At 40.1% G+C, this 24,310-nt stretch overlaps 1 protein-coding gene across 6 annotated transcripts in view; it reads left to right on the plus strand.

Moving 5' to 3' along the window:
- Positions 1-24,310, plus strand: part of NOSTRIN (nitric oxide synthase trafficking) — a 58,011-nt gene that overhangs the window by 21,922 nt on the left and 11,779 nt on the right. For 3 of the 6 annotated variants that reach the window (XM_015066925.3, XM_027055553.2, XM_015066928.3), the window contains 9 exons: positions 6-89; positions 849-965; positions 3,501-3,563; positions 3,763-3,844; positions 6,264-6,326; positions 8,871-8,969; positions 14,816-14,941; positions 22,618-22,716; positions 22,812-22,937. In XM_015066925.3, coding sequence (XP_014922411.1) covers positions 6-89; positions 849-965; positions 3,501-3,563; positions 3,763-3,844; positions 6,264-6,326; positions 8,871-8,969; positions 14,816-14,941; positions 22,618-22,716; positions 22,812-22,937 — 859 coding nt within the window. The remainder of the gene's footprint in view (positions 1-5; positions 90-848; positions 966-3,500; positions 3,564-3,762; positions 3,845-6,263; positions 6,327-8,870; positions 8,970-14,815; positions 14,942-22,617; positions 22,717-22,811; positions 22,938-24,310) is intronic. The other 3 variants (XM_015066927.3, XM_027055555.2, XM_015066926.3) reach the window with 2 other exon arrangements.

Consider the following 24,310-nt stretch of genomic DNA (forward strand, 5'->3'; position numbering starts at 1 on the left):
AACAGGGCAAACTTGGAGATTAACTATGCCAAAGGACTTCAGAAACTAGCAATCAAGTTAAGCAAAACATTACAGAGCACCAAAAAAAAGTAAGTATCTGTAAGAGGTAAGGCAAAAATAATTCTTAAAAGCTATCAAAAGTGACATATGTCCAATCCCAGCTTCCTCTTATAAATGTGGAGGAATAATGTCAAGCACGGCTTACAGTTCTTGGGCACTTACTATGTGCCAGGCACTGCATTACAAGCTTTTATAGATGCTCTCCTTTAATCTTCATGATCCTTGGCAAGTCTTCTTAATTGTCCCTATTACAGACAAGGTCTTGAAGCTTGGAGAGTTTAAGAAACTTGCCCCAATTACACAGGTATTAAGTGACAGAACTGGATTGATCCTGTGTCCTTACAATGTCTACACCCATATTCATAAGAAGTCCCAGTGATAACATGTTACTTTAGAAACAGTGTCACTGAGTTGGAAGGTCTTGGAGTCAAGAAGTGTGAATCCCACTTTATCTCAACTCCATGACCCCCAAAGAATAACCTGGCCTCCCTGTGCCTTGATTTCCTCCACTGTTAGATGGAGTAACGACATGTGCTTCATTGTGTGTATGTGTGTGTGTGTGTACACACCTCTTGGGGGAGGTGTGTATTATATGATATCACGTATGTAGAGATTAGCTCATCAGGTCCTGAAAAACTGGTGGTTCACATTTTCCTTAGTACATTTCAGAATGAAGTTGATATTTTCTTCCAGGGGAGAGAAGAAAGATATTGGATATTCTAAAAGATATTCTAAAAATGGTCCATCAATGATAATTTATAACAAAGATTCTTGACCAATACTTGCAGGTGTCATCCTAAACTGGAAGTACCATTGCAAAGACCACTTTTGATGGTGAAAGAGAGAGGGAAAGAAAAAAGAAGCCTTCTGGAGCTCACATTCCTATTCCTCCTCAGGAATCCTCTGTAATAGCAAATAATGGCTTTGAAATTGTTGGACTTTGAGCTCGATTTTTAGGACGGTACTTTAGTAGACTGCAAAGGAGCCAGTATAGCAGAATGGTTGAGTATAGACTTTATTTATGCCGACCAGATTTAAATTCTACCTCTACCCCTCATCAAGTGGGTGAATAGGGCAATTTATTTTACTTGTCAGTGTGTATTTAAAATGGAAATAGAACCTATCTCATATAATTGCTGTGAGGATTAAATGAGATAATTTTTGAGAAGTGTGTTTAATTCCTGGCATAGAGCAAAAGCTCCATAAGTGTCCATTATGATTTTGATTACTCCCTAATTACCCCCTAAAGAATGAGAGGTGTAGGGGTGCAGGGGGTGTGTCTTGTTGTGTTGTAATCCTGGCATCCAGCATAGATGCTCCCAGAGCGGTGGTATGTCCAGAAAGTTTTGTTAATAATAACCATTGATTGATTAATAAACTTTTATCTATATGAAAATCTGTGTTAGCTACTTGGATAGATAACCTGAACTATTTCTATTTTAAAAGACCAGTTAAGGGGTGCCTGGGTGGCTCAGTTGGTTAGGCACCCAACTCTTCATTTCAGCTCAGGTCATGATCTCATGGCTCATGGGTTCAAGCCCCACATCGGGCTCTGTGCTGACGGCACGGAGCCTGCTTGGGATTCTGTTTCCCTCTCTCTCTGTCCCTCCCCTGCTTGCTCTCCATCTGTCACTCTCTCAAAAACAAATAAATAAACATTTTTTTAAAAAGTTTAAAATAAATAAATAAGTTAAGTGAAGGTCAGAGAAATCATGTGATCTTTTCAAGGTCAAAGACACAGACCCCTCTGAGGTCCAAGCTCTAGGCTTCCTGCTCTGCTGCTCAGCTCCTCTGAGGATCAAATGTCAGCTTCTCTTCCCCAAAGGGTGCCTGAGTTCCTACTTATTTGTTTATTTACTTATATACTTTTAAAGTTTATTTATTTATTTTGGGGGGGGGGGGCGGAGAGGCAGAGAAAGGGAGAGAGAGAATCCCAAGCAGGCTTCTTGCTGTCAGCAAAGGTCCCAACATGGGATGAAGCCCACTAACCATAAGATCACGACCTGAGCTGAAATCATGAGCCCAAATCAAGAGTCAGATGCTTAATTGACTGAGCCATCCAGGCACTCCATGGGTTCCTTTTTTAAAAATCCACTCAGGGCATGTGGGTGGTTCAGTGGGTTGAGCGATTGACTTTGGCTTAGGTCACGATCCACAGTCTGTGAGTTCAAGACCCGCATCGTGCTCGGTGCTGACAGCTCGGAGCCTGGACCCTGCTTCAAGTCTGTGTCTCCCTCTCTCTCTGCCCCTCCCCCACTCATGCTTTGTCTCTCTTGCTCTCAAAAATAAATAAACATTAAAATAAATAAATAATCAACTCTATTGAAGTTTAATTTGCATGCAATAACAAGCACCCATTCTAAGTAAATGGTTTGGTTGATTTTGATATGTGTATACACTATGTAGCTACCACCAAAATCAAAACATAGACATTTTCATCACATCAAAAGATTCTTTGTGCCTGTTTGCAATCCTTTCCCCACTTAAACAACCACTGATCTGCTTCTTATCAGTACAGATTCATTTTGTGTTTCCTGCAATTTCCTATAACTTTGAGTCTATAGAAGGTAGTCTCTTGTCTCTGGTTTTATGCCTGGCTTAGGATATGCAGAAAATCTGTCATCCTCTGGTGTATCTCTCCAATTCTCTGCAAGGTGCAACCTAAGTCATTTGGAGGCACAACCTCTGCACCATCCTGACTTCAGTAGAGGCACAGGTCTGTCCCCTCCCCCTCCATCAAAGTCTACACAGGCCTCTGTCCCTGAACTTTATTAATGCAATTGAGCTTCTTGTTCTGGCTTCTGAAGGCCAAGGCTATGGGTTGCTGTCAGCTATGCCCCTTCTGTGGGAGAAAATAACATCACACTTGCTAACCCTCCCCCTGTGCCGTTAGGGAGAGGTCAGTGCTCTCTTTCATGAAGTGGAGACACTGCTTACAAGACAACAAAATATCTAAGCTGTTGTCCTAAAAGCCAGCAGGAAACGGGAGCTGGACCCTAACCCCAAGAGCAGTGCATGGGCCGTCCCAGGGCTCTTGGGTGCTTCACCACTTAACTTTTCTGAGCCTAGCTCAGCTTATTCATTCATGGGATGAGGAGCCTGAAAAGATTGTCTTTAGGCCCCTCCACTCCTACCTACTGCATGATCTTCCACCTGTTCTAAATGCCTTCTCACCCTTGGCTACTTTATTTTCCTGACTTTCTACAGACATGAAATGGAAAATGAAAACTGAAATGAAAAATGATGGAAAGAAAGCCATATATGTAATGACTATAGTGCAAATCAGTAAGTTGGCAGAATTTAACCCCGTGGACAAAGTGAAATAAGATTAGGGAAATGAGTGCAATTGCTGAGTGTAGTGACTCAGACGGGATGCTGTATTTCTCAGACTTTACTGGGAAAATGACACCCACTCTTGTGCTCCCTGTTTTTGCCTCCAGCTGTCTCGTCAGTGCCTGGGCCTGGGTCTCAGAGGGCATGAAATCTGCGGCGGACCTGCATCAGTGAGTGCCCCCACCCTGGCTTACTCCAACCCCCAGGGAGGCATAAATATTTAAAGTGGGTGTGCTACAAATAGTCTGCTTCAAACTTGCCCTTAACAGATAGACTGGAACACACCATTTTATTTCCCCAGAAAATAATTTGGAAAGTAGATATAAATCCTAATACTATGCTTGTGTGTCTTTTATGTTCTATTTCCAGAAAACTTGGCAAAGCAATTGAGTTGGAAGCAATAAAACCAACTCATCAGGTCCTGAGTGTACATGAAAAGAAGAGAAAATCCGTGAGTCAAATCTTAAAGCAAGATTTCTGTCTTTGACCCTAGGAATAAACGGTGATCGAAAGTGATGCTAGGTTTCAGGAATTTGCCAGAATAAGAAACACAAACTCAAGATTTATCTACAGAGATGTTTGTTAAAGCATTGCTTATAATAGTGAAAAACTAGAAACATCTTCATCATCCAAAAATAAATCATGATGATTTGAATGGCATATTATGCAAGCATTAAAAATCTTATTATAGAAGAATTTAATGATATGGAAATTTTTTCACTATATAGTGTTAAATAAAAATGATCTTAATTTTTTAAACTATTTGTAAATATATGTATATATGAATAGAAAAAAATCTAGAGAACCTCCTAAGAATATTAATAAGAATTATATCTACATAGTGGAATTCAAGGTTATTTTTATTTCATTTATTGTACTTTTTGTATTTACATTGTTTTTCAAGGAATAGATATTCCTTTTGTAAACAGGAATTATATGCACAATTTTTAGAAAGGCGTGCTTTTCTGTGCTTAACAGCTTCAGATTAGGTAAAGGCAATAATGGATATAGTCCTCAAATAAAATTAGAAAAAAAAAAAAAAAGGAGAGAGAGAACAACTAAATACTTTCAGGACACCTGGTCCTCTTATCTAGCCCATTCTGTAGTCTTCCTGTCTACCTCTCTTCCAGAACAGTTTCATCTGTGTTTCTTTTTCTTTTTCTTTGTGTGTCATACAGTTGTTAAGCACTTTAAAATATATTTTCAGGTGATGTGAAGGGGTGTTTGATTAACGCTGCTTAGCTCTGATAGGGGTGAGGTCATGGTCACTATTTGTTTCAAGGCCAGGTGCAGGTAAGAAGCAGTAATGGTGGTCCTTGTGAAGGAAAGGGGTGGTGGTGAGGAGAGTTTCAAGTGACCACAGCCCGATAAAGCAGGTCCTAAAGGTAATAAGTTAGTAAGATGAGGGAATTTGTAAAAGTCCTGATGGAAGATAAATGATCCAAAAACATTTTTATTCAGATGCATTAAACTGAGTCAGGAAATGGATTTGATGTTTGTGTGAACCTATATGTATTTTTACCAGAATGGATGTTCTACTGAGGGCTGGGGTGATGGGGGAAACTTACAGTAATTACTAAAAAGCAATATAATCTTCCACCTTCACAAACAAACTTAATAAACGCTGAACACCAGTCAATATTTCATTAATTACAAGATAGTTCTCATAACCCTGTATTTATATGATAGTCACTAGCATTTCCTTAGTACTTACCATAAATTAGGCACAGTGACATTATCATTATTATCACAGTGCTTTGGATAACTCATTCCATGATCCCCCAAATCGCTGGTCCGGTTCAGAGTCTTCATTTTGGCCTTTCTCCTCCTTGCTGCTCCCCCAAAACCCCGGCCCACTCTCTCACAGAAGATAAAAATGAGCATTTTTTTAAAAAAGTGAACTTGTTCCACATTTCACAGAGTCAAAAGTGACATAATGCACAAAATTATTTTCATCGTATTTGTTACATAAATTGTATATTCCAAATTTAATCAGCTGGTAACATAAAAGTGCAATGTTGCTAGGTTCAGTGTGGTTGAGTGATAGCTGAGCTGTGGGCCTGCAAAAAAAGTCTATGGTCCAAGAAGAAAAAGTTTTGCCTCATAGAATCTGATCTCCTTGGGGGGTTGGCTAGGGGCATTTTTATCATTATTATTGTCCATTTGGCTGTTGAAAAGCAGGAGAAAAGTTAATTATAATTAAGAATTCAATCTCTTTGAGGGGTGCCTGGGTGGCTCAGCTGAGCATCTGACTCTTGATTTGGGCTCAGGTCATGATCCCAGGGTCGAGTCCCGGGTGGGGCTCTGCACTGAGCATGGAGCCTGCTTAAGATTCTCTCTCCTCAGCTCCTCCCCCCTGCTCACGCACACTTGTGCTCTCTCTCTCTCTCTCTCTAAAATAAAAAAAATTAAAAAAAATTGTTTTAAAGAATTTAATCTCTTTGAAATTAAAACAGTATTCATTTCAGGGGCCATGAGACACTTAGTAAAATTAGCACTGCCAGGACTGTTATAGATTGTCATGGTGCTAGAAGTTGGGCCACGTGAAATGATGTGGAAGAACCAATGGGAGTGAAAGTGACGCCAGATTCTGCAAGACCCCCTCCACACAGATTGTACACATTTATATTGTTTCTACAAGTTTTTATATAGTCACATCGTTTGCGTAGAAATCATTCTTTTACCAAATGCACTCAAGCTAAATCCTGTCAAGAGATTTTTGACATGGGGAAAAGATAGTTTGACTACTTCTCTCAGGACTTTGAGATTCCTACGAACTGTGATCGTGACTGTGCCAGAATTTATAAGCCAGCCCCATGACTCAACAAAAAGAGAGAAAAAAAATCATTTTTCTTTTTTTCTGTTCATAGCTTGATAATGAAGTTGAAAAGGCAGCAAACCTTGTCATTAGCAACTGGAATCAACAAATCAAGGCAAGTATACATACAAATGTCATTTATGTGAACTCAGTTTTTAGGATTGAAACTTTTTGCCTTTGCATGAATGTGATCATGTGTTGTAGTGTTAGTCTTTCTAAGTGCTAACTGAAGAGAAACATGTTTCTTCACCTGATAGAAATAGATATATCTTTCAACTAAACCAACAGAAGAGCAGAGGTCTAAATATAATTATTATTTATAACTAACAGACATAGCATTTATTGTATGCCACATGCTATATATTTTTATAAAATCATCACAACACCCCCCCCAAAAAAAAACCCAACCCAATGTGGTATGTGACCTGTATTGTTCCATTTGACAGATGGGTGGGGAAACTGAGACACAGAGAAGTAAATCATATGCCTAAATCTGGTTAATGGTTGAACCAAGAATTGTTATAAGTCGTTGGGTTCCAGAGTCACTGCTCTTACCCATTACACTACACTGACTGCCTCTCTTTATAATCTGTAACTTAGGGCAGGAGACAAATACTATCTGAGTTTTGGATTTATCATTCATAGAAGGGCATTCGTGATCGCTGTGTCACTAGTGAGAGGAGTACCGGGAAGGGTGGGGAGCGATATGTAAAGAGGAACACATATATTGATTCCACAAATATGTATGGTCCGCTTCTTGTAGTCCACACTGTACTAGGATATAGTTCCTATTTTCAAGTAATTTAAAATGTAGTTGGCTAGATAACATATGTGCAGGAAACAGTAAATGAATTCTAGGGAGAGGAATTATGATCTGGTGTGAGAATTTAGAGCATATCATTATAGGTTCTTAAGAAGAGAGAATAACAGATGGAACCTATACATATGTACAGAAGATAATTCTAGAATAATCTGGTTTAGGAGGAATTCAAGTAGAAAGAACTAGAAACCAGTGCAGAGGGAATCTGCTAAGAAAGCCCAGTGATCTGTTTTACTAGAACTTGTGCTTCAAAAGTTGAACTCCATTTTCATCTCCAGAGTGTTAATGCCCAAAGAGAACTTTCCCCAGCAGTCAGCTGCTAGTGGCAAATAACTAGAGAGGCCCTCAAAACTATAAGGCAGCCCCAACTCAGCCCTCAGGGTTGACTTTGAAGCTCCTTCATTAAAACCAATGGCTCCATAAGACCAAGGACATTAAGAAATGTTTGAGATAAATGAATTTCTATACCCACAATAGTAGTAGTGGTAAAAAGAAAGGTCATGAGAACCACTTTTATAAGAAATGTTTAAAAGTCCCATAATCAGCACCCAGTCATGTGTTTTTAGTTTTGCTCTTGATTTTAGGAGCTTTCTTAAACAGGCTTTGTGTTTAAAAATCCATTCTCTAAATATTCAGCTTTCACCAGAAACTCAATATAACGAACCAAAAGAGAGAAACCGGGCTCAGCAGCTGTAATTGCTTTCAAGAACAAAAGAAGCATCTTTTATTCTTTCCCAGTTCCCAGCAAGTAATTTTTCTAAATAAAATGATCCTATTTTTTTATGAAGAGTGACAGAGAAATTAGAGAACATAAAATTCTTGAGCTCGAATAATTTTCTTCCCAGCTACAGTTGAAGGGTTTCCACATGTAATGAAGTGTGGTCTATCTGGGAGACAGAAATGGAAGCCTTAAAGGACCAAATGCTCTTCCCTCACGCTCTCATTTTTCCGGGGTTGTGTGATTGGAGGCAGAGAGAGAGGGCCAGTGGCTTCCTGTTCCTTGAATTCCCTTTTGCAGAGCCTTCATAGGTCTAGAGACATTTAGAAGGCGTTGCCTCTGATTCCTAAAGAGAGAGGGAACTGAACTTTTCCCTTCATTGCCTGGTTTTGCAGTCCTTGCAACCTTGAGGTGAAAAACTAAACAGTCTTCCAATCAAGCCAGTTCCTGAACAGGCTGAATCCAATTCAAATCAAATTCTGTTTGTTTATTTTCTCTCTGGAACAGCATCTTCTGCCAAGTTGGAACTGTGTAGAATAGGAAATGATCACCTGACTCATAACCCACTGTGAGGTTTAAGGCACCAACAGAGTAGGGAGACTTTGAACACTTCTTCCTTCCCAACTCCCAGTCCCCTGCCGCAAATGCAGGCCATTTCACAGAATGCCAGTCAAATGCGCAGGGTATCAGGAACAAATCTCCCCTTTGCTTTAAGTTTTAAGAGAGCATCTTAAAATGACCTCAATTGTGGCCCAGGTTGATTTTTAAAAATGATGCAGGCAGTCTTCCGTGTTTGCTGGGATGTTTTTGTGGGAAAGCTGTTCCCTTCATTATGCTAGCTAGAACAATGGTTTGGAGACTTGTAGGCCTTTGTGATTTGGAGAAATGTATAATGTTCTCGAGTGCACTTGCTATAATAAAAAATATACATTGTTTTCAGGGAAAAATGTTAGCTACTGTTTTATTGTAGGCAGATTTTGAGGTGAGGGCAGAAATGAAGATCTCAAAATACACAATCATTTAAGCTAGCATATGAACACAACTTGTTTCAAAACAGAAGAGTTTTTCTCCTGACATCCATTTCTGATCCGTTTTTGGTTTTTGTATGTTTTTGACTCTAGGCCAAGAAGAAATTAATGGTGAGTACCAAGAAGCATGAAGCACTTGCCCATCTTGTAGAAAGCTCCAAGCAAACTGTGACTAAGAAGGAGAAGCAGAAGGTAACCTGTCTTGGCCGGCTGTGTGCATGTGGCTTGGAGACCAACGGGTTTCCTACTCTGACTTCTGAACACAAGAGAACTGGCTGATTCTCTGCTCTGTATGGGGTCTCTGCAGAGCTGTTATGTGGCAGAATAGGAGAGGGATTCTAAATCATTTCTAATCCACATCTATTTTTAAAATTTTTTTAATGTTTATTTCTGAGAGAGAGAGAGAGAGAGAGTGGAGTAGGGGCAGAGAGAGAGGGAGACAAAGAATCCGAAGCAGGCTCCAAGCTCTGAGCTGTCAGCACAGAGCCGGACACAGGGCTCAAACTCACGGACCACAAGATCATGACCTGAGCTGAAGTTGGATGCTTGACCGACTAAGCCACCTAGGTGCCACCCGTGGTCCACATATATTTTTAAATTTTTTAAAATGTTTTTTATTTATTTTTGAAGGAGAGAGAGAGATAGAGCATGAGCGGGGGAGGAGCAGAGAGAGAGGGAGACACAGAATCTGAAACGGGCTCCAGGCTCTGAGCTGTCAGCACAGAGCCCGATGCGGGGCTCAAACTCACAAACTGTGAAATCAGGACCTGAGCCAAAGTTGGACGCTTAACCGACTGAGCCACCCAGGCACCCCGGTCCACATGTATTTTTAAAAGGGATTATTGACAGACGATAAATTAGGCCAAGGGTGTCCAAATTTTTTGATAGGGACCCCTTTCAATATCTCTCAGCCCAAAAAAATTAAAAAAAAAATACCCATTCATATATAATGAATTGTACAATGTACCTTATTGATGTTGTACATAATATAGAGCACTTTATATATTGTACTAATATGTTATGAACATTATAAAACATAAAAAAGTGTTTGAAGGGTGACATAAAGATAAAAAAGTATTTTAAATGATTAGCTAATGATGATGCCTTCAAACGATCACTGAGTGACATTTCCGGGCAAAACATACACTTGAGCAAGTTTCAGCCTTGATCTTAGGAAATGTAAACTCCTGTTTCTAATGCTCCTCTTGGTAGTGTTAAACCTTCTGGTTAACGTCTTGTGAGATTTCACCAGATCGTCCCAGATTTTGCTTTTCCTGTGGGCGATGACGCACTCATAACCAGGAGCCAGAGAAAGCATCAGCTCTGACATTTTCTCCTGGCTTTCTTATGCTTCCATTGGCAGTACTGATGTCAATCTACATCTTCTTAGCAGAAACCTTTTTAAGACATTTGTTAACTTTGTGTGTGTAACCTAATTAAAGCTAGATGATAATTCTGTAAATCCCCACGCCCCGGACACATGCGGATGGCCACATGTCCCAGGATGCTGAAAGTGAAGACATTTGTGAAGGCCTGTGTCAGCTGCCTATGCTGTGAAATCCCCACTCTCCCTCCAGAGCACACAACTGTCTATGTGTGGGCACCCGTGTTGATTCACGTTAAATAAGAGTAAGCTCCATTACTGTTTTCAGGTAAAAATGAACACAAATAATACTGGAGACATAATAGATTATCTTGCACACTTCTGGTGGTGCGTGCTCCAAATTGGAAACCGTTGAAATAGTATCTTCCCTAAAAGATAGAGTCCCCCTAAGGAAATGTGGGCAGCACCACGGCAACCCAAAACACTATGAAAAGAGAAAGAAACTTGTCATTGCAAGTAACATTATCACTTCATCTGAAGCAACTATTAGTCAAATAACTTAAATTCATTGTTAGCAAGGTTTTACAATGTTCTCATTTCTTCCCATGTCAATCTTTGCAGTATGAAATGATCACAATGCGAATTGAATAATGAGGCAGCTTCTGCGGAGGCAAAACCACAGTCTGTTCAAATGCTAAACACCAGGGCCAGTCCTAGGCATTCAGAGCCCTCATTAGAAGTTATTCTTCACTGATGTCAAGCAATAACAAAGAGAAAAGCTCAGGGCAGCTAAATGGTGGATTTCCTTTTCCTTTCTTCATTAGCAGCTTCCCTGGGCTGTCGAAGCCAATGGACTTCCTCTGGCCTCCTCCGACTGATCCTGTAACCATGGCCCTTGGCTGTCATTTTATCCAGACCCTTACCATCTTCATTGCTTTTTCTGGTAGCTTCCTTTGTTTTACTTTTTTTCTTTTCTTTTTTCAGTCCTAAGGCTAAACACCTAAGGCAGCATTCCCTTTTTGCATTTCCCATAGAAGCGCCCCTCCTCGTCTCCGACCTGAGCAGGGCTGGCTTTTCACTGCTCAGCAGTTCTTTCTGTTTCCTGCTCAGCAGTCCTTGTTCTCAGCAGAAGCTGATCTAAATCATTCTTCTTCCACCTCCATCCTCACCACCCATCTCAGCAGACTGAGTCTCTCTCCTCCTTCCTCACAGAGTAAATGGAAGTCAGCTCAGCCACCTGCCTATTAAAGTCATATGTGCAATGGGACAAGCCAATTCTTCCTGTGCTTGGATTCCCATCCCATCCTGCCTCCCAGAGATGCTTCTTTTGACTCTTTCTCTTTCTCCTATATCTCGGACATACCCCTCTCTAATAGCTGCTTCTCATCAGTCGACATGTCTTTCCCCACCCTGTCTTGGGAAAGTGGGGAGAGGCAGGGATTCACCTTTTTGTGGCCCTGTTCCTCTCCAGATTTTTAATCATCTCCTTTTTACAATAATATTTACTTAAAAAATATTTATTTATAAAAATATTTATTAAAAGGGCTGTCTGTGCTCTGTCTCCATTTCCTCACCTCCTGATTCACACCTCAAACTATACTAATCAAGCTTCCCCCCAATCCTACTAAGAGTTTCTTGCCTGGAAAACAATGTCACCCTTGTTGCTAAAGCCAATGTGTACTTCCTGATTCTTATTTTATTTAACTTCTTGGAAGCATTAAGCATTGTTGACTTATGCCTTCTAAAAAAATTCTCTTCTAAAAAAATTTTTTTTACTGTTTATTTTTGAGAAAGAGAGAGAGAGAGAGAGAGAGAGAGAGAGGGAATTAGCGGGGGAGGGGCAGAGGGAGAGAGGGAGACACAGAATCCAAAGCAGGCTCCAGGCTCTGAGCTGTAGGGCTCAAACTCATGAGCCACAAGATCACAATCTGAGCCAAAGTCAGACACTCAACACACTGAGCCACCCAGGTTCCGCAACATTCTCTTAACTTCAGCAATATCTTACTCTTTTGGGTTTTTCTCTTTTGGGCAATTTTTTCTTTAACTCCTTTATGGACTTCTCTTTTTCTGCCTGACCTTTATATATTGCTTTTCCTGATGATTTCTCTCCTGGGACTCATTCTGTTTTATTCAGCATTGTATTTCCAGGGTCCAACGCAGTATTCTCAAAATCAGTTACTCAATAAGTAACCAGTACGCAATAAATATACTCTGAAAGTTTCAACTACCATATCTATGCTGATAATAACCAAATTTATATCTCCAGCCCAACCAGTCTCTAAACTGCCTTCTGGCACCTCAAACTCAACATCCAAGACTGGAGCCATTATTTCCCTCTACCAAAAATATTCTTTATTGCTGTGTTTTCTGTATCTTTTGAATATTACCAGTTAACATAACCTTGCTGTTCTACCTCCTAAATGAAATACTTCTTGAATTTTTCTACTCACACTCATCTCCCAGACCACCATCACCATCGCTTGGATTACTCTGGCTGATTGGTCTCTTGGCTTTCAGCATTGCTTCCTTCTCCTCCCCCTGGCCCCCACCATCTATAAGCCCACCCAACTTTTCCGAAACTCGAAAATGAGCATATCATTCTCCTTTTTAAAGGCCTCTTTTTACTGGCTTCCTCACCAATTCTTACCCCCATTTTAAGTTCATTCACTCAGGGTCATTTCTGTGAGCACCCAAGTCTCAGCTTACATGTCATTTTAATCCCAAGGCTAGTTTAGGTGCCCCTCTTGGTGCCCCAGTGACACCTAATCCTTGTATCATTCCAGGATTGATCATTCCAGGATTGATCACACAGGATAGTGATGGCCCTGTGGGTCTCTGACTAGAGGGGGGAGACTACCTAGTTCCCTTTTCTAGTCCCAGAGCCCAGTACGTGACGCATTGTGGCACTCAGTAAATGTTTGATGAATAAATTAATGAGATGTTTGTTCCTAGAGAAAGGAGAAAAAAGAAAAAATCTTCAATTTTTGCCAGATTTTTGGTAGAGGTTTCTGAGAATTTCCTTAAATAAGAATATAAAACTCTACATTCTTCTTTTATATCTATTTGGGATTATTTGTTGTAAATTTGTTGAGCAGAAACTTCTAGTCAATAGCTCTCTAGTGTAGGCTGATGAATGTGAGTAGTCACCTCAAAAGTGACTTCGTTCTCATTGCCAGGGTGGCGGGGGGTGGCGATGAGCATTCTCAGTAAGAATCTAAGGATTATTATGATTTAGCAAAGTATGGCCATGGCACACTTCCAGCCTTTTCACTATATTGTCATCAGGTTAAAATTCACAAGCTCATGTTTCCATAGATAAATGTGGTTCATTACACTTGATATACAAAACCAAATGTGTCCTGTGTAAGTCATACATCAGAGCCGAGGGACAGCTGAATGGCTAGCATATCAACTCAAATAATAAAGTGAGTGGTATTAATATTCACCATTTTGGATGAATGTTCTTCATTACTGAAACATTAGTCAAAATGTTCTTAAGCATAAAGAAGGTCATTTTTAAAAGTCTTTGTCTCTGTCCTTGAAACTCCTAAACTGCTTAAGTCCCAGGGATCTTTGGTACTCCTTCACCTGTGGTTTGGGGACCATTTGCATCAGAATTACCTGAAGAGATGGCGAAATTCAGATCTCCCAATCCCATTACAGAACTAAAGAGTCAGTATTGGCACTTGTGGGACCCCAAAAATCTGCAATTTTATAAGCACTCAGGTCCTTCTTAGGCATATTCAAGTTTGAGAATCATTCGTGTTAACACAACTTCCTTTGTTCTCAAAGATGTGAAATTACTTCTCTGAGTATTTTGAGAATTAATTTCAGCTACCCTGGTGCAGAGAATTTTTTATCACTTTGATTTTCCAGAAGACTTCACACTCAGATAGCCACCTTTGGTGGCAGGCAAGAGGGGGTTCTTTGTGAAGGAGCAGATCACTGGGGAGCAGGATAAGGGGAAAGCACCTGTCAGCTGCCCATAACTTGGGGTGAACATTAGCATGTGCCTCAGGCTCTTCACCGGTGATCTAGTTCTAAAGTTACATGGCTGCATAATCTCTACCTGTCCTGGTAGGAAACACCAGGGCACAAGGATTTACCAAATAGAGTACAGGAATCACTAGTAGGTGACAGTCTTGAGCTGGAGGTTCTTAATCTGTGCTTGTTTCCCCTCACCTGTCATTTGGTCTCCCCCTTGATTTGATGAGCACGGGCACATCATGTCACACTTAAGGACCTCAGTTTCCTCATTTGAAAAATTGAAGGAGGGGCTGAAGGAGGGGTGCCTGGGTGGTTCAGTTGGTTAAGCGTCCAACTCTTGATTTCCACTCAGGTCATGATCTCACGGTTCGTGAGTTTGAGCCCCACATCGGGCTCTGCGCTGACAGTGTGGAGCCTGCATGGGATTCTTCTCTCTCTGCCCCTCCCCTGTTCTCTCTCTCTCTCTCTCTCAAAATAAATCAATAAACTGTAAAAAAAAAAAAAAAAAATGAAGGAATCATATTGAAAGGCCCTTAGGTTTCCTTTCAGGTCTGATACCCCTTTTCTCTGAGAAAAATCTTTGATTTTGTCATCTATAGCTACTGTTTATGACTTTAGCTGGGAGTTGAGAAATGTCTCATTGGGATATACATAATTCTTTACCTGGAATTACAAAGAGCCTTGATAAATGTGTTAATGAATATGTCACACTGACCTTTTCCTTCAGCTCCTCGGTAAACTGAAAAAATCGACTGAAAAGTTGGCAAAAGAAGATGAAAATTACTACCAAAAAAACCTGGCAGGCTGTGCTACCAGGCTGAAGTGGGAAAACACATTAGAAAACTGCTACCAGGTGAGTTCTGCGCTCACATTTTTCTCTTCTTCCATTGGGCTCTGTGAGGCCTTGAAAACGAAGGTCAGATCTACACTTACGGGACCTGATGGTCTCTGCCCTTGGCTAGGACCCTCACTCTAGAGGTGACTTTAGACAAACCACATAACTTCTAATTGTTTCCATTTCTCTGTGGATACAATAACCAGTGAATATTTATTGAGTGTCATTGGCCAGAATCTAATTCTCAATGGGCACAAAGGCACTCAGCTAACTTCAAAAAGTGCTGTCAAAGTAAAGTATTAGGTACTCAGAAATGAGTTTTAGGCCTGAGAGCTGATTTATACAGTAATCACTTAATGCGGTTCCTTTGTGTCTAAGGCTCTGTGGCGGGCACTGGAGCAATAATGACAGTCCCGTCTCAACTTGGGATGTGTACAGTTTAGCAGCAAGGAAGACGTCTAAAGAAAGAATTGTGGCAAATCATCCAATAAAAATTAAGAATTGTGAACAAGCAAGTCACGAAAGGGAAAATCAAAATCACCGACAAACATATGAAAAGATGCTCAATCACTTGGCAAAAATTAAAAAGTAGCAATGCCAAGTACTGCTAAATAAGAATTGCTGGGAAACAAGAATTCTTGTCCCTCTCTAGTGAGAATTATTTGATGGTATCTAGTAAAACTAAAATGTGCATGTATTTACAACATGCAGGTCCCCTCGTAGGCTTATATCCTAAAAAAAAAAAATTTACACCTATATACCGTTATGTATAACAATATTTATTGTAGGACAGGTTTATAACAGAAAAAATTGTACACAACCTTCGTGCCTCTCAATAGAGGAATTACTCTAAAAATTGCTCTAATTTAGAAAATAGACTAATATATCTAGCAATAAATATTAATTAAAACTACACTTAAACACAAATTAACCTCAAAAAACATGATGTTGAAGAAAAGAAACTGCTATTCATACAGGGTATGTAAATTAAAGCATTTGAAAAACGCACACCTCAAACTACAGTGTTTTTATGTGTGTGTTTGTAAACTTATACATATAGACTGAATGTATGTTGGAGGAGGGAAGTGGGAATTCAACAGGCTGCCACATACAGCCTCGCAGCTTGTGGACAGTCTGGCAGAGGACCAAAAAAAACCCCACCAAAAACAAACAAAAAACAAAAAACAAAACACAAAAAAAAACCCAGGCTTAAAACTTACTCTAACTACTGTATATCTGAATAGCTTGGTTCTCTATTTTTAAAGTCAACATAAATATGACCAGCTTAAATAATTCTCAATTCTGGATGCTAAGAACATGAACGTTTGGGTTTATTTTTTCCCCATATTTTAAGTTAAAAAAAATGTTTAAAGCAAGGTACAGTTGCAAAAAGAGGCAATCACGATACAATTCGATAAGCACAGTAATGTGTGGATGATAATGGCCAACATGTAACAGGTGCTGCTTATGGACAGGCACTGGGTTAAGTATATCCACTGCATTATATTTTGCATTCATCACAACATTTTGAAGAGGTCATAATTTCATTCTCAATTTATAGTGAGGGAGTGGAGGCTGAGAGACATGACAGAACTTGCCCAAGATGGCAATAAGGTTCAACGTAGGCAGTCTGATGCCACAGCCTTAACCTCTACTCTCTGCTTCGGCGTTAATAGGAGCTGGGCAAGCAGAAATGGAGGAGCTGGGCAAGCAGAAATAAAAGAGCTGTGTTTAGTCTCTTGTTATTGCACTTTCAGGGTAGGATAGATGCAGTTAGGAAAAAACGGGGAAATTAAAGGAGAGACAAAAATTAGGCCATAGAGGAAGAAATGAGAATAAACCCTTCTTTAATTTATGCCTTCAAACATAGGGTCCTGGTACTTTCCTTGCTTTCGTTGACTAGGTTTTACATGCAGATGGTGAGAAAGGGCCAAGAATTTAATTTCCAACCTTATCCATCTGAAACCTGGCCCTCCAAACTGGCTCTGGTCTTGCCTCATCCCCTAGGACTGCTCAGTGGCATTGTGGTTGTCCACAGAGGCTGGCTTCCTTGGAAGCCCTGTTAGATTATGGGAAAGAAATTGCTGTTCCCATCCCATCTTCCAGACACCCTTCAAGGGTGATAAGAAAAATATTTCTCTATGTCTCCACCCTTCTCACCTCTACATCACGGCAATGGAGGATAATTATGGTTCTTAACCGGTATGGTTGCCATGTCTGGTGTAGGCGACATCCAGTTGGCCTTCAAAATGTCTTAGTGACATTTTGCTCTTAATGACTACCTTCTCAGAGGCTCTTACTAGGTCTCTCTTTCCTTTTTTCTAAGTTTTCTTTCTTCCTATTAGAGTCCTCCTACACCTGACCTCCAGACCCATCCCCCTTTTAGCAGCATTAACTTTTACATTGAAGCATCATGGAAAGGATCTTCTTTGTTTGTAAAGATTCTCTGATGGTGACAAGATACACATTTATTTACATTTTGAAAGATGTCTTTGCAGACAAACAAAAACACAGACTCTTAAATATAGAGAATGAATTGGTGGTTGCCAGAGCAGAATTGGGGGAGGGAAGATGGGTGAAATAGGTGAAGTTCCCTATAAGCGAAGAGTACACTTACATGATGAGCGCTGACTCATGTATAGACTCGTTGGATTGCTATATTGTACACCTGAAACTAATATAACTGTATGTTCATTACACTTGAAGTTTTTTTTTTTAAAAATTCCTTTCAACTCAGCTTTAAAAATATTTAAGACTCAAGATTTTTTATTAGAATCTAAGTCAGGGCACCTGGGTTAAGCCTCTGACTCTTGATTTCAGCTCAGGTCATGATCTCATGGTTTGTGGGTTTGAACCCACATCAGGCTCTGCACTGACAGTGAGGAGCCTGCTTGGGATTCTCTCTCTCTCTCTCTCTCTCTCTCTCTCTCTCCCTCTCTCTCTGCCCATCCCCACTCATGCTCTCTCTCTCTCTCTCTCAAAATATATAAATGAATAAACATTTATTTTTAAACAATTAACAAAGAATCTAAGTCAAAATCAGAATCTCCATGAGGAAAAGAAAGATTTCTTTTCATCCTTCTTGTGTCCTGGTTTATTTTTTACCAGCAGGCCAGCAGCCACCAATCTTTCACCCCCTCTCCCTTTTAGTTCACATACTCCCTTTTACCGCAGCCTCTTTAGGGCCACCTTCTGCCTCCTGAGTCAAGCCCAGCCTTTCAGACCCACTCGAGACAACTTCTGCCAAGTAAGTCATCCTTGCCTGGCCCTAACCAAGAACGATTCCCTTATTTTGTATTCCCTTGACTTGTTTATACTCAGTCCACACCAACAAGTCGCTGACTCACATATCACTGTGTTTACACTATTGTTTGCAAACTCAGAAATAGAAAGTTATATTCATAAAGACACATAACAAAAGTGGGCTGAGCAGAATTAAAGGGGAATTTTATTGTAAGTGTGGAAGGTGGAAATGTGACAACAAAGTTCCCTCATTTTCATTTTTTCCTCCATTCTTCCACCAATCTTCTGTAAAAATGGAGTATAAGAATTCATTCAAATGTCCTCTAAGGTATCCTCCTACCCCTTCTTACTCTCCAAATTAGATTTACAAATTCTTTCAGAGAACATTCATTGACCTGCATTTGAGGCAGGATTTACTAGATCCCAAGAAATGTGAGGTTTCAAATGTGGTTATGAAGTTATAAAACCAATTCCATAAGCCACATGTAAAATTAGTCTTATTATTTATAATCATACTATGTTCAAGTCATATTTCCTACCCTCCAAGAAAAAACAGTTCAGCTGGTAGAATTAATCTTTAATATATTTTGAAAAATAATAGCCACGCTAGTAAGAATTACCAAGAGCCAAATGTTTGGTACTAACAGAACTTACTCAAGGAATTATTTATTTTAGAAACTTATTTGCAGTAAGTGTCAAGGGCATTAAGAACGTTCACTTTCTCAACCAGTATTCTTCATCTGAACCGCAGAACACAGAAAATAATCTGAGTGACCGCTCCCAGTTCTCCTAAGGGTTGTAGTGACTGGTACCAATCTAGATGCAGGGGGGCAGATGGTCACTCACAAGGTGTAAAAAGCTGCCTTATGACATTAGGCCTTAATCCTCTCCCAGAACCCAGGTTGAAAAACGTAAATTTCTTTCTATAAATCCATCTTGAGAACATAGCTGAAAAACAAACCAATTTCTGCTCAAAATACATTAAAAACAAAAGGGAGGAAACAATTCAGCCGGCTAACATTAAGAGGACGGCTAAATGGATCAAATACACTATATGCAATCCCACAAATAGACCATATTAAGTGGTGTTTTGGGAGACTAACAACATGAAAAATTGCTTTTGTATAAGTTAAGTGAAAAAACAGGGTACCAATTTGACTAATTTGATAGATAATTAGAAAGAAAAAATCTTACATACACGCCACCTAGATGGACTGAAATACACCAAAATGCTAATGGGTTATCTCTAGGTGGAAGAGTTATAAATGATTTTTAAATTAAATTTTTTGTGGCCCTTCATAGTCCCAAGATAATGTTTCAAAGCAGCTAGCATGCTTGTTAAAATTCCAATTCCTGAGCGGAATCATCCCTAAATGGGATGAATCAGAACCTTTGAATGGTTTTAGGAAGGCATCTGGGTGATTGCTATGCATACTAAAATTTGAGAGTTCTTGCTCTAGAAAGAACATGATATTTCTTTGATCAGTTTTATGAAAGCAATTTAGATGAAATCTGTCCAAATTTCTTGGGTAGTGCAGACCAGGAGGCCAGGACAGAAGGACCAAAAAGAATGAATGAAGAGGATGAATTCTCACAGTGCCTGGGCTGCAGATAGACTTCAAATCTGCTAACTCTGACCATACTCTCCACGTACACACTATTGTAAAAGCAGAGGAGGACAGTTTCAGTTGCTTCAGAGTATTTTGCTTCTCTGCCACCCACTTTATACAAAAATAAAATGATAATAGAAAGCAATAATTCATTAGATGAAATATGGATTTCCCCTTTGCACAGTGGAATTTATCTCTGCCTCTTTTCATGAGCAAACATAGATCATTTTAATGATTTCCCTGAAATGTAATTAAAATCTCTTAACCATTACCATCTCCACCAAGGGATACTGGTTGTTCCAGTCTCAAATTGAGGCTAGTGGCTCAGCACTTGTCAAAATAAGGAAACAGCTGCCCACTAGGATACAATGTGTTCTTAAACACATTGTTTTTTCTCCTGTCCTTTGTTCATGGTGCTAAACTAGAACAGGTGTTTCTCTAAATCTTTCTCTAAGGTGTAAAGTCTCTTATTGAAGATGGTTCCAGTTGAGGTTCAAGCAACTGAGCAGAATTTGTCCTATAGATTGGTTAGGAAGCATATATCTCTGTCCTTGGAAGAAGCAATACATTGGATAGGCTACTTTTCTGTGTCTTTAATCCTATATCTGGGAAACTGAGGGCACACAACCACTTTCATGGCTGGTGCCTGACAGTATTGAAGACAGACTCAGGAGACTAAGAACAGAAACAAAGGCATTTTTCTCCCACTGACTTATAAAAGTTGTATAGCTTCTAACTCAATAAAGAAGTGGCCATGGGAGAGCAGAGCTCTGGCTTCTTGCTTCAAGAATGTCATGACACTTGGCACAGAATTGAAATTTTCATGTGATCGGCATAAATTTTCATAGTTACTGCCTGAGCTTTTTACTACTTGCATTTAATAGCAGTGTTAAAATGACTATATACCAATAAAGAAAACATGGAATATACATAGAATGGAATATTATTCAGCCTTAAAAAGGAAGGCCGTTCTGTCACATGCTACATGGGTAAAACTTGAAGACTTCATGCTAGGTGAAATAAGCCGGACACAAAAGGACAAAATTTATATGATTCCTCTTATGTGAGATACCGAAGGTAGTCAAATTCATAGAAGACATAAAGTAGAATGATGATTGACAGGGGGTATGGAAAAAGGGGTATGGGGAATTTGGCTTAATGGGTAGAGTTTCAGTTTTGCAAGATGAAAAAAGTTCTGGAGATGGATGATAACTATAGTCGCACAACAATGTTGAATGTACTTAATGACACTGATGTGTACACTTAAAAGTGGTTAAGGGGCGCCTGGGTGGCTCAGTCGGTCAAGTGTCTGACTTCGGCTCAGGTCATGATCTCACAGCTCGTAGGTTCGAGCCCCACATCAAGCTCTGCGCTGACAGCTCAGAACCCGGAGCCTGCTTCGGATTCTGTGTCTCCTTCTCTCTGCCCCTCCCTCCCTCCCTCACGCTCTGTTTCTCTCTGTCTCAAAAACAAAAAAAAATCGAAAAAAAAAATTTCCAAAGTGGTTAAAATGGTAAGTTTTATGTTATGCAAGTTTTACCACAATTTAAAAAAAAATAAATTTTTACAAAAGTTTAAAGTGACTATGCACCATAGATAAAATAACAACTGAATGTGAATGTGATCTACCACAGGGATATAAAGGACCGCCATACTGTATTAGGTCAGTGGGCCCTATAGATGTGCCTAGAGAGGCAGATGGGAGAACCCAATGATCTTTGTGACCACCCCCCTGCACTACCCCCACCCTGCCAAAGGCCTTGAGAAGGACTTGACCTTCTTACTTCCTATGGAAATGCTACCCACCAATTTGACCAAAGCCTTCTTCATGAAAGACTATTGCTGAGTCCTCTTTATCGTGTGGCATGGAGTTGGGTGGGATGGTGGGCGTGAGAGCAACCAACCTGACCTCTGAACAAAGCAGGGACGCCCAGGCTTTGTCCTTACAAAAATGGGATGATGAGCATGTGGTCTTGGGCATCTGCCACCTCCATCAAAGCCCAAAGTCCTCTGTGCACATACCCAGCAGCCTCCCCCCTCCCCCACATGGCCTAGGAATCCCATCTGGCCCAGCCTTCTCACACAATGCCTAGCAGCTGAATTTCCCTGCACTCCCTCAAAACAATCAGCAGCCCAGCTAGCAGTGAGTGGCAAAAGCCTAATAACTAACTTTTTCTAAAATCTTAAGACCAACAAGGGAAATGTGACATCCCTTTGTTTACCCTTCCTAGGTAAAAGTTACGAGACTCTAGGAGTAGAATTTTTATCATTCCACACAAAGTGGAAAGGCTATGTTCCCACCTTCACACAGTGGTCTTCGACCCCCCAGGCCTAATTTTAGGACAGGATTATGAGTTGATCAGACTTTGGGGCTCTGCTCTTTTCAATAGTTTCCTTAAATTCACCTGCCCCGCAGAGGCTAGCAGAATGCCTTGTATGTACTATAAACAGTTCTAAAAATATTTAGTGTCTAAACGCACTTCCAAGGTATGGATACGGGTTTTACTGGGCTTCGCTCTCCTTCTCTAGAACTCACAGATGCTTTTCAAATTATTCCTTTTCTCCCCTTTTTTTTGTGAATGTCAGGTAATCCACAACATCACCTTATATACCTTTTGGACCAAAACAGCCTGGGGAACATATGTGAGTTAAACCAATCCTACATAAGACTAAACAGGAAATACACCAATCTCCCCCCCACTGCAGCTTGGATGTGGCATAAACAAGAGGCACTCACATAACAGTTCATTCAGACTTTCTTCGGATGTGTCAGTGCTTGGTAGGTAACATTAGTTTTGCACAACAACGGGCCAGTCTTACACCATTTTCCATCCTTTTCAGAGCATCCTGGAGCTGGAGAAGGAAAGAATTAAACTTTTATACAATAACTTAAACCAGTACACCCAACATATTTCTGTTTTTGGCCAAACCCTGACTACAGTGAGTAGTAAAGATTTCTCTATTTCTGATATGCATGGTAAGAACTGGCAGGAAACATTCTTCAGTAAACTTGCTCTGCTTTCTTGGCTTTTCAGTGTCACACTCAGATTCACTGTGCCATCAACAAGATAGATGTTGAAAAAGACATCCAGGCTCTCATGGAAGAAACTGCAGTCTCATCCACAGAAAATAAATCTGACTTCCTATTAACTGATTACTTTGTAAGTATGGAATGGAAGGAAGTTCCATTAATGGGGCACCTTACTCATATATTGAGGGATTCACTTTGAAAAAAAAAATTGAGATCAATTATAAATGAAAGTATTGGTTTTTTCATAGTCTGTATAAATAAAAAACAGTATGTGGTTTACAAACTGGGCAACAGAAATATGTCTTTGGTGTTCTTTGGAAGGGAGGAAAGTTAAACGGGATTCCAGACTGAATCTTTATACTCAGTCTTCTATAGAAGAGTAATGCCAGGCAGACACGTTTCATGATCTGTAAATAATCACTGTATATCATATTGGATGTCTATTGTTGCATAACAATTATCCCCAAGCATAACTGGTTGAAACAAGCATTTATTACCTCACAGTTTCTGTGGGTCAGGAATCTAGGTATGGCTTCACCCTCAAGGTGTCAGCCAGGAGTGCTGATATGTCAAAGCTCTCCTGAGAGACGACCTGCTTCTGAGCTCATGTGGCTGATGGCAAGCCTCCGGCCCCTCCCGACTGGTAGCTGGAGATACCAGCTTCTTGCCATGCAGGTCTTTCCACCTATGGGAGGTTCACAACATGTCACAAAATGTCTGCTTCCCCCAGAACTGGTGATCCAAAAGAGACCGAGCTAGAGTGTCCAAGATGGAATTTAGTCTTCATAAGCTAATCTCAGAAGTGACATCTCTTAGTATTCTGTTTGTTAGAACCAAATCAATAAGCATGGCCCACATTTAAGTGGAGGAGATTATACAAAGGCATGACTCCTCAAATGTGGGAATCGTTATCAACATTCTTCATGGTCTTTGCCTTTGAAAATCTTGAACCATATTACAAAAACTTATTTTGAGAGCATTTGGATGATTCTACTATTATATGAAACTTGCTAAAAACTGATCAATCATCTAACCTCTTTGTTATCTTGGGGTAAATTCTTTGTCTTCTTGGATCATGCCTCAAAGATTTTGTCTTCTGCTCCCCTCTTGTTACCCTTAATTACAGTGTTCTAGAAGCTGATCATTAGTTACCAAAATCTGCAGGAAGAATTCCCCATAGCTCCTCCCTGTGCCTTCTGCTATATTTCACTCAGACTTTCAAGGTCCAGACTGGGAAGGTTCATTTCTCCCTGTATAGGGAACTAGCCTACTGGTCATGTCCTGCTCTAGAATTAAAAGTGTAGCTGAAGTCAACATCCCAGGAGTCCTGTGCAGGGAATAAAAGATGAGGGAGGGGGAAAGCCCATCAGATTAGGCACAAAGATGACACCTGACCAGCTTTTTCCCTCCCCATCCTCCAAATAGCCATAAGTGGCCACCTATTTCTTTAATCAAATCTTTTTTTTTCCTATTCTGGCAACGGTGAAGTGAATTAGCAACAGC

This window comes from Acinonyx jubatus, chromosome C1, assembly GCF_027475565.1.
Source record: "Acinonyx jubatus isolate Ajub_Pintada_27869175 chromosome C1, VMU_Ajub_asm_v1.0, whole genome shotgun sequence".
Taxonomy (NCBI): domain Eukaryota; kingdom Metazoa; phylum Chordata; class Mammalia; order Carnivora; family Felidae; genus Acinonyx; species Acinonyx jubatus.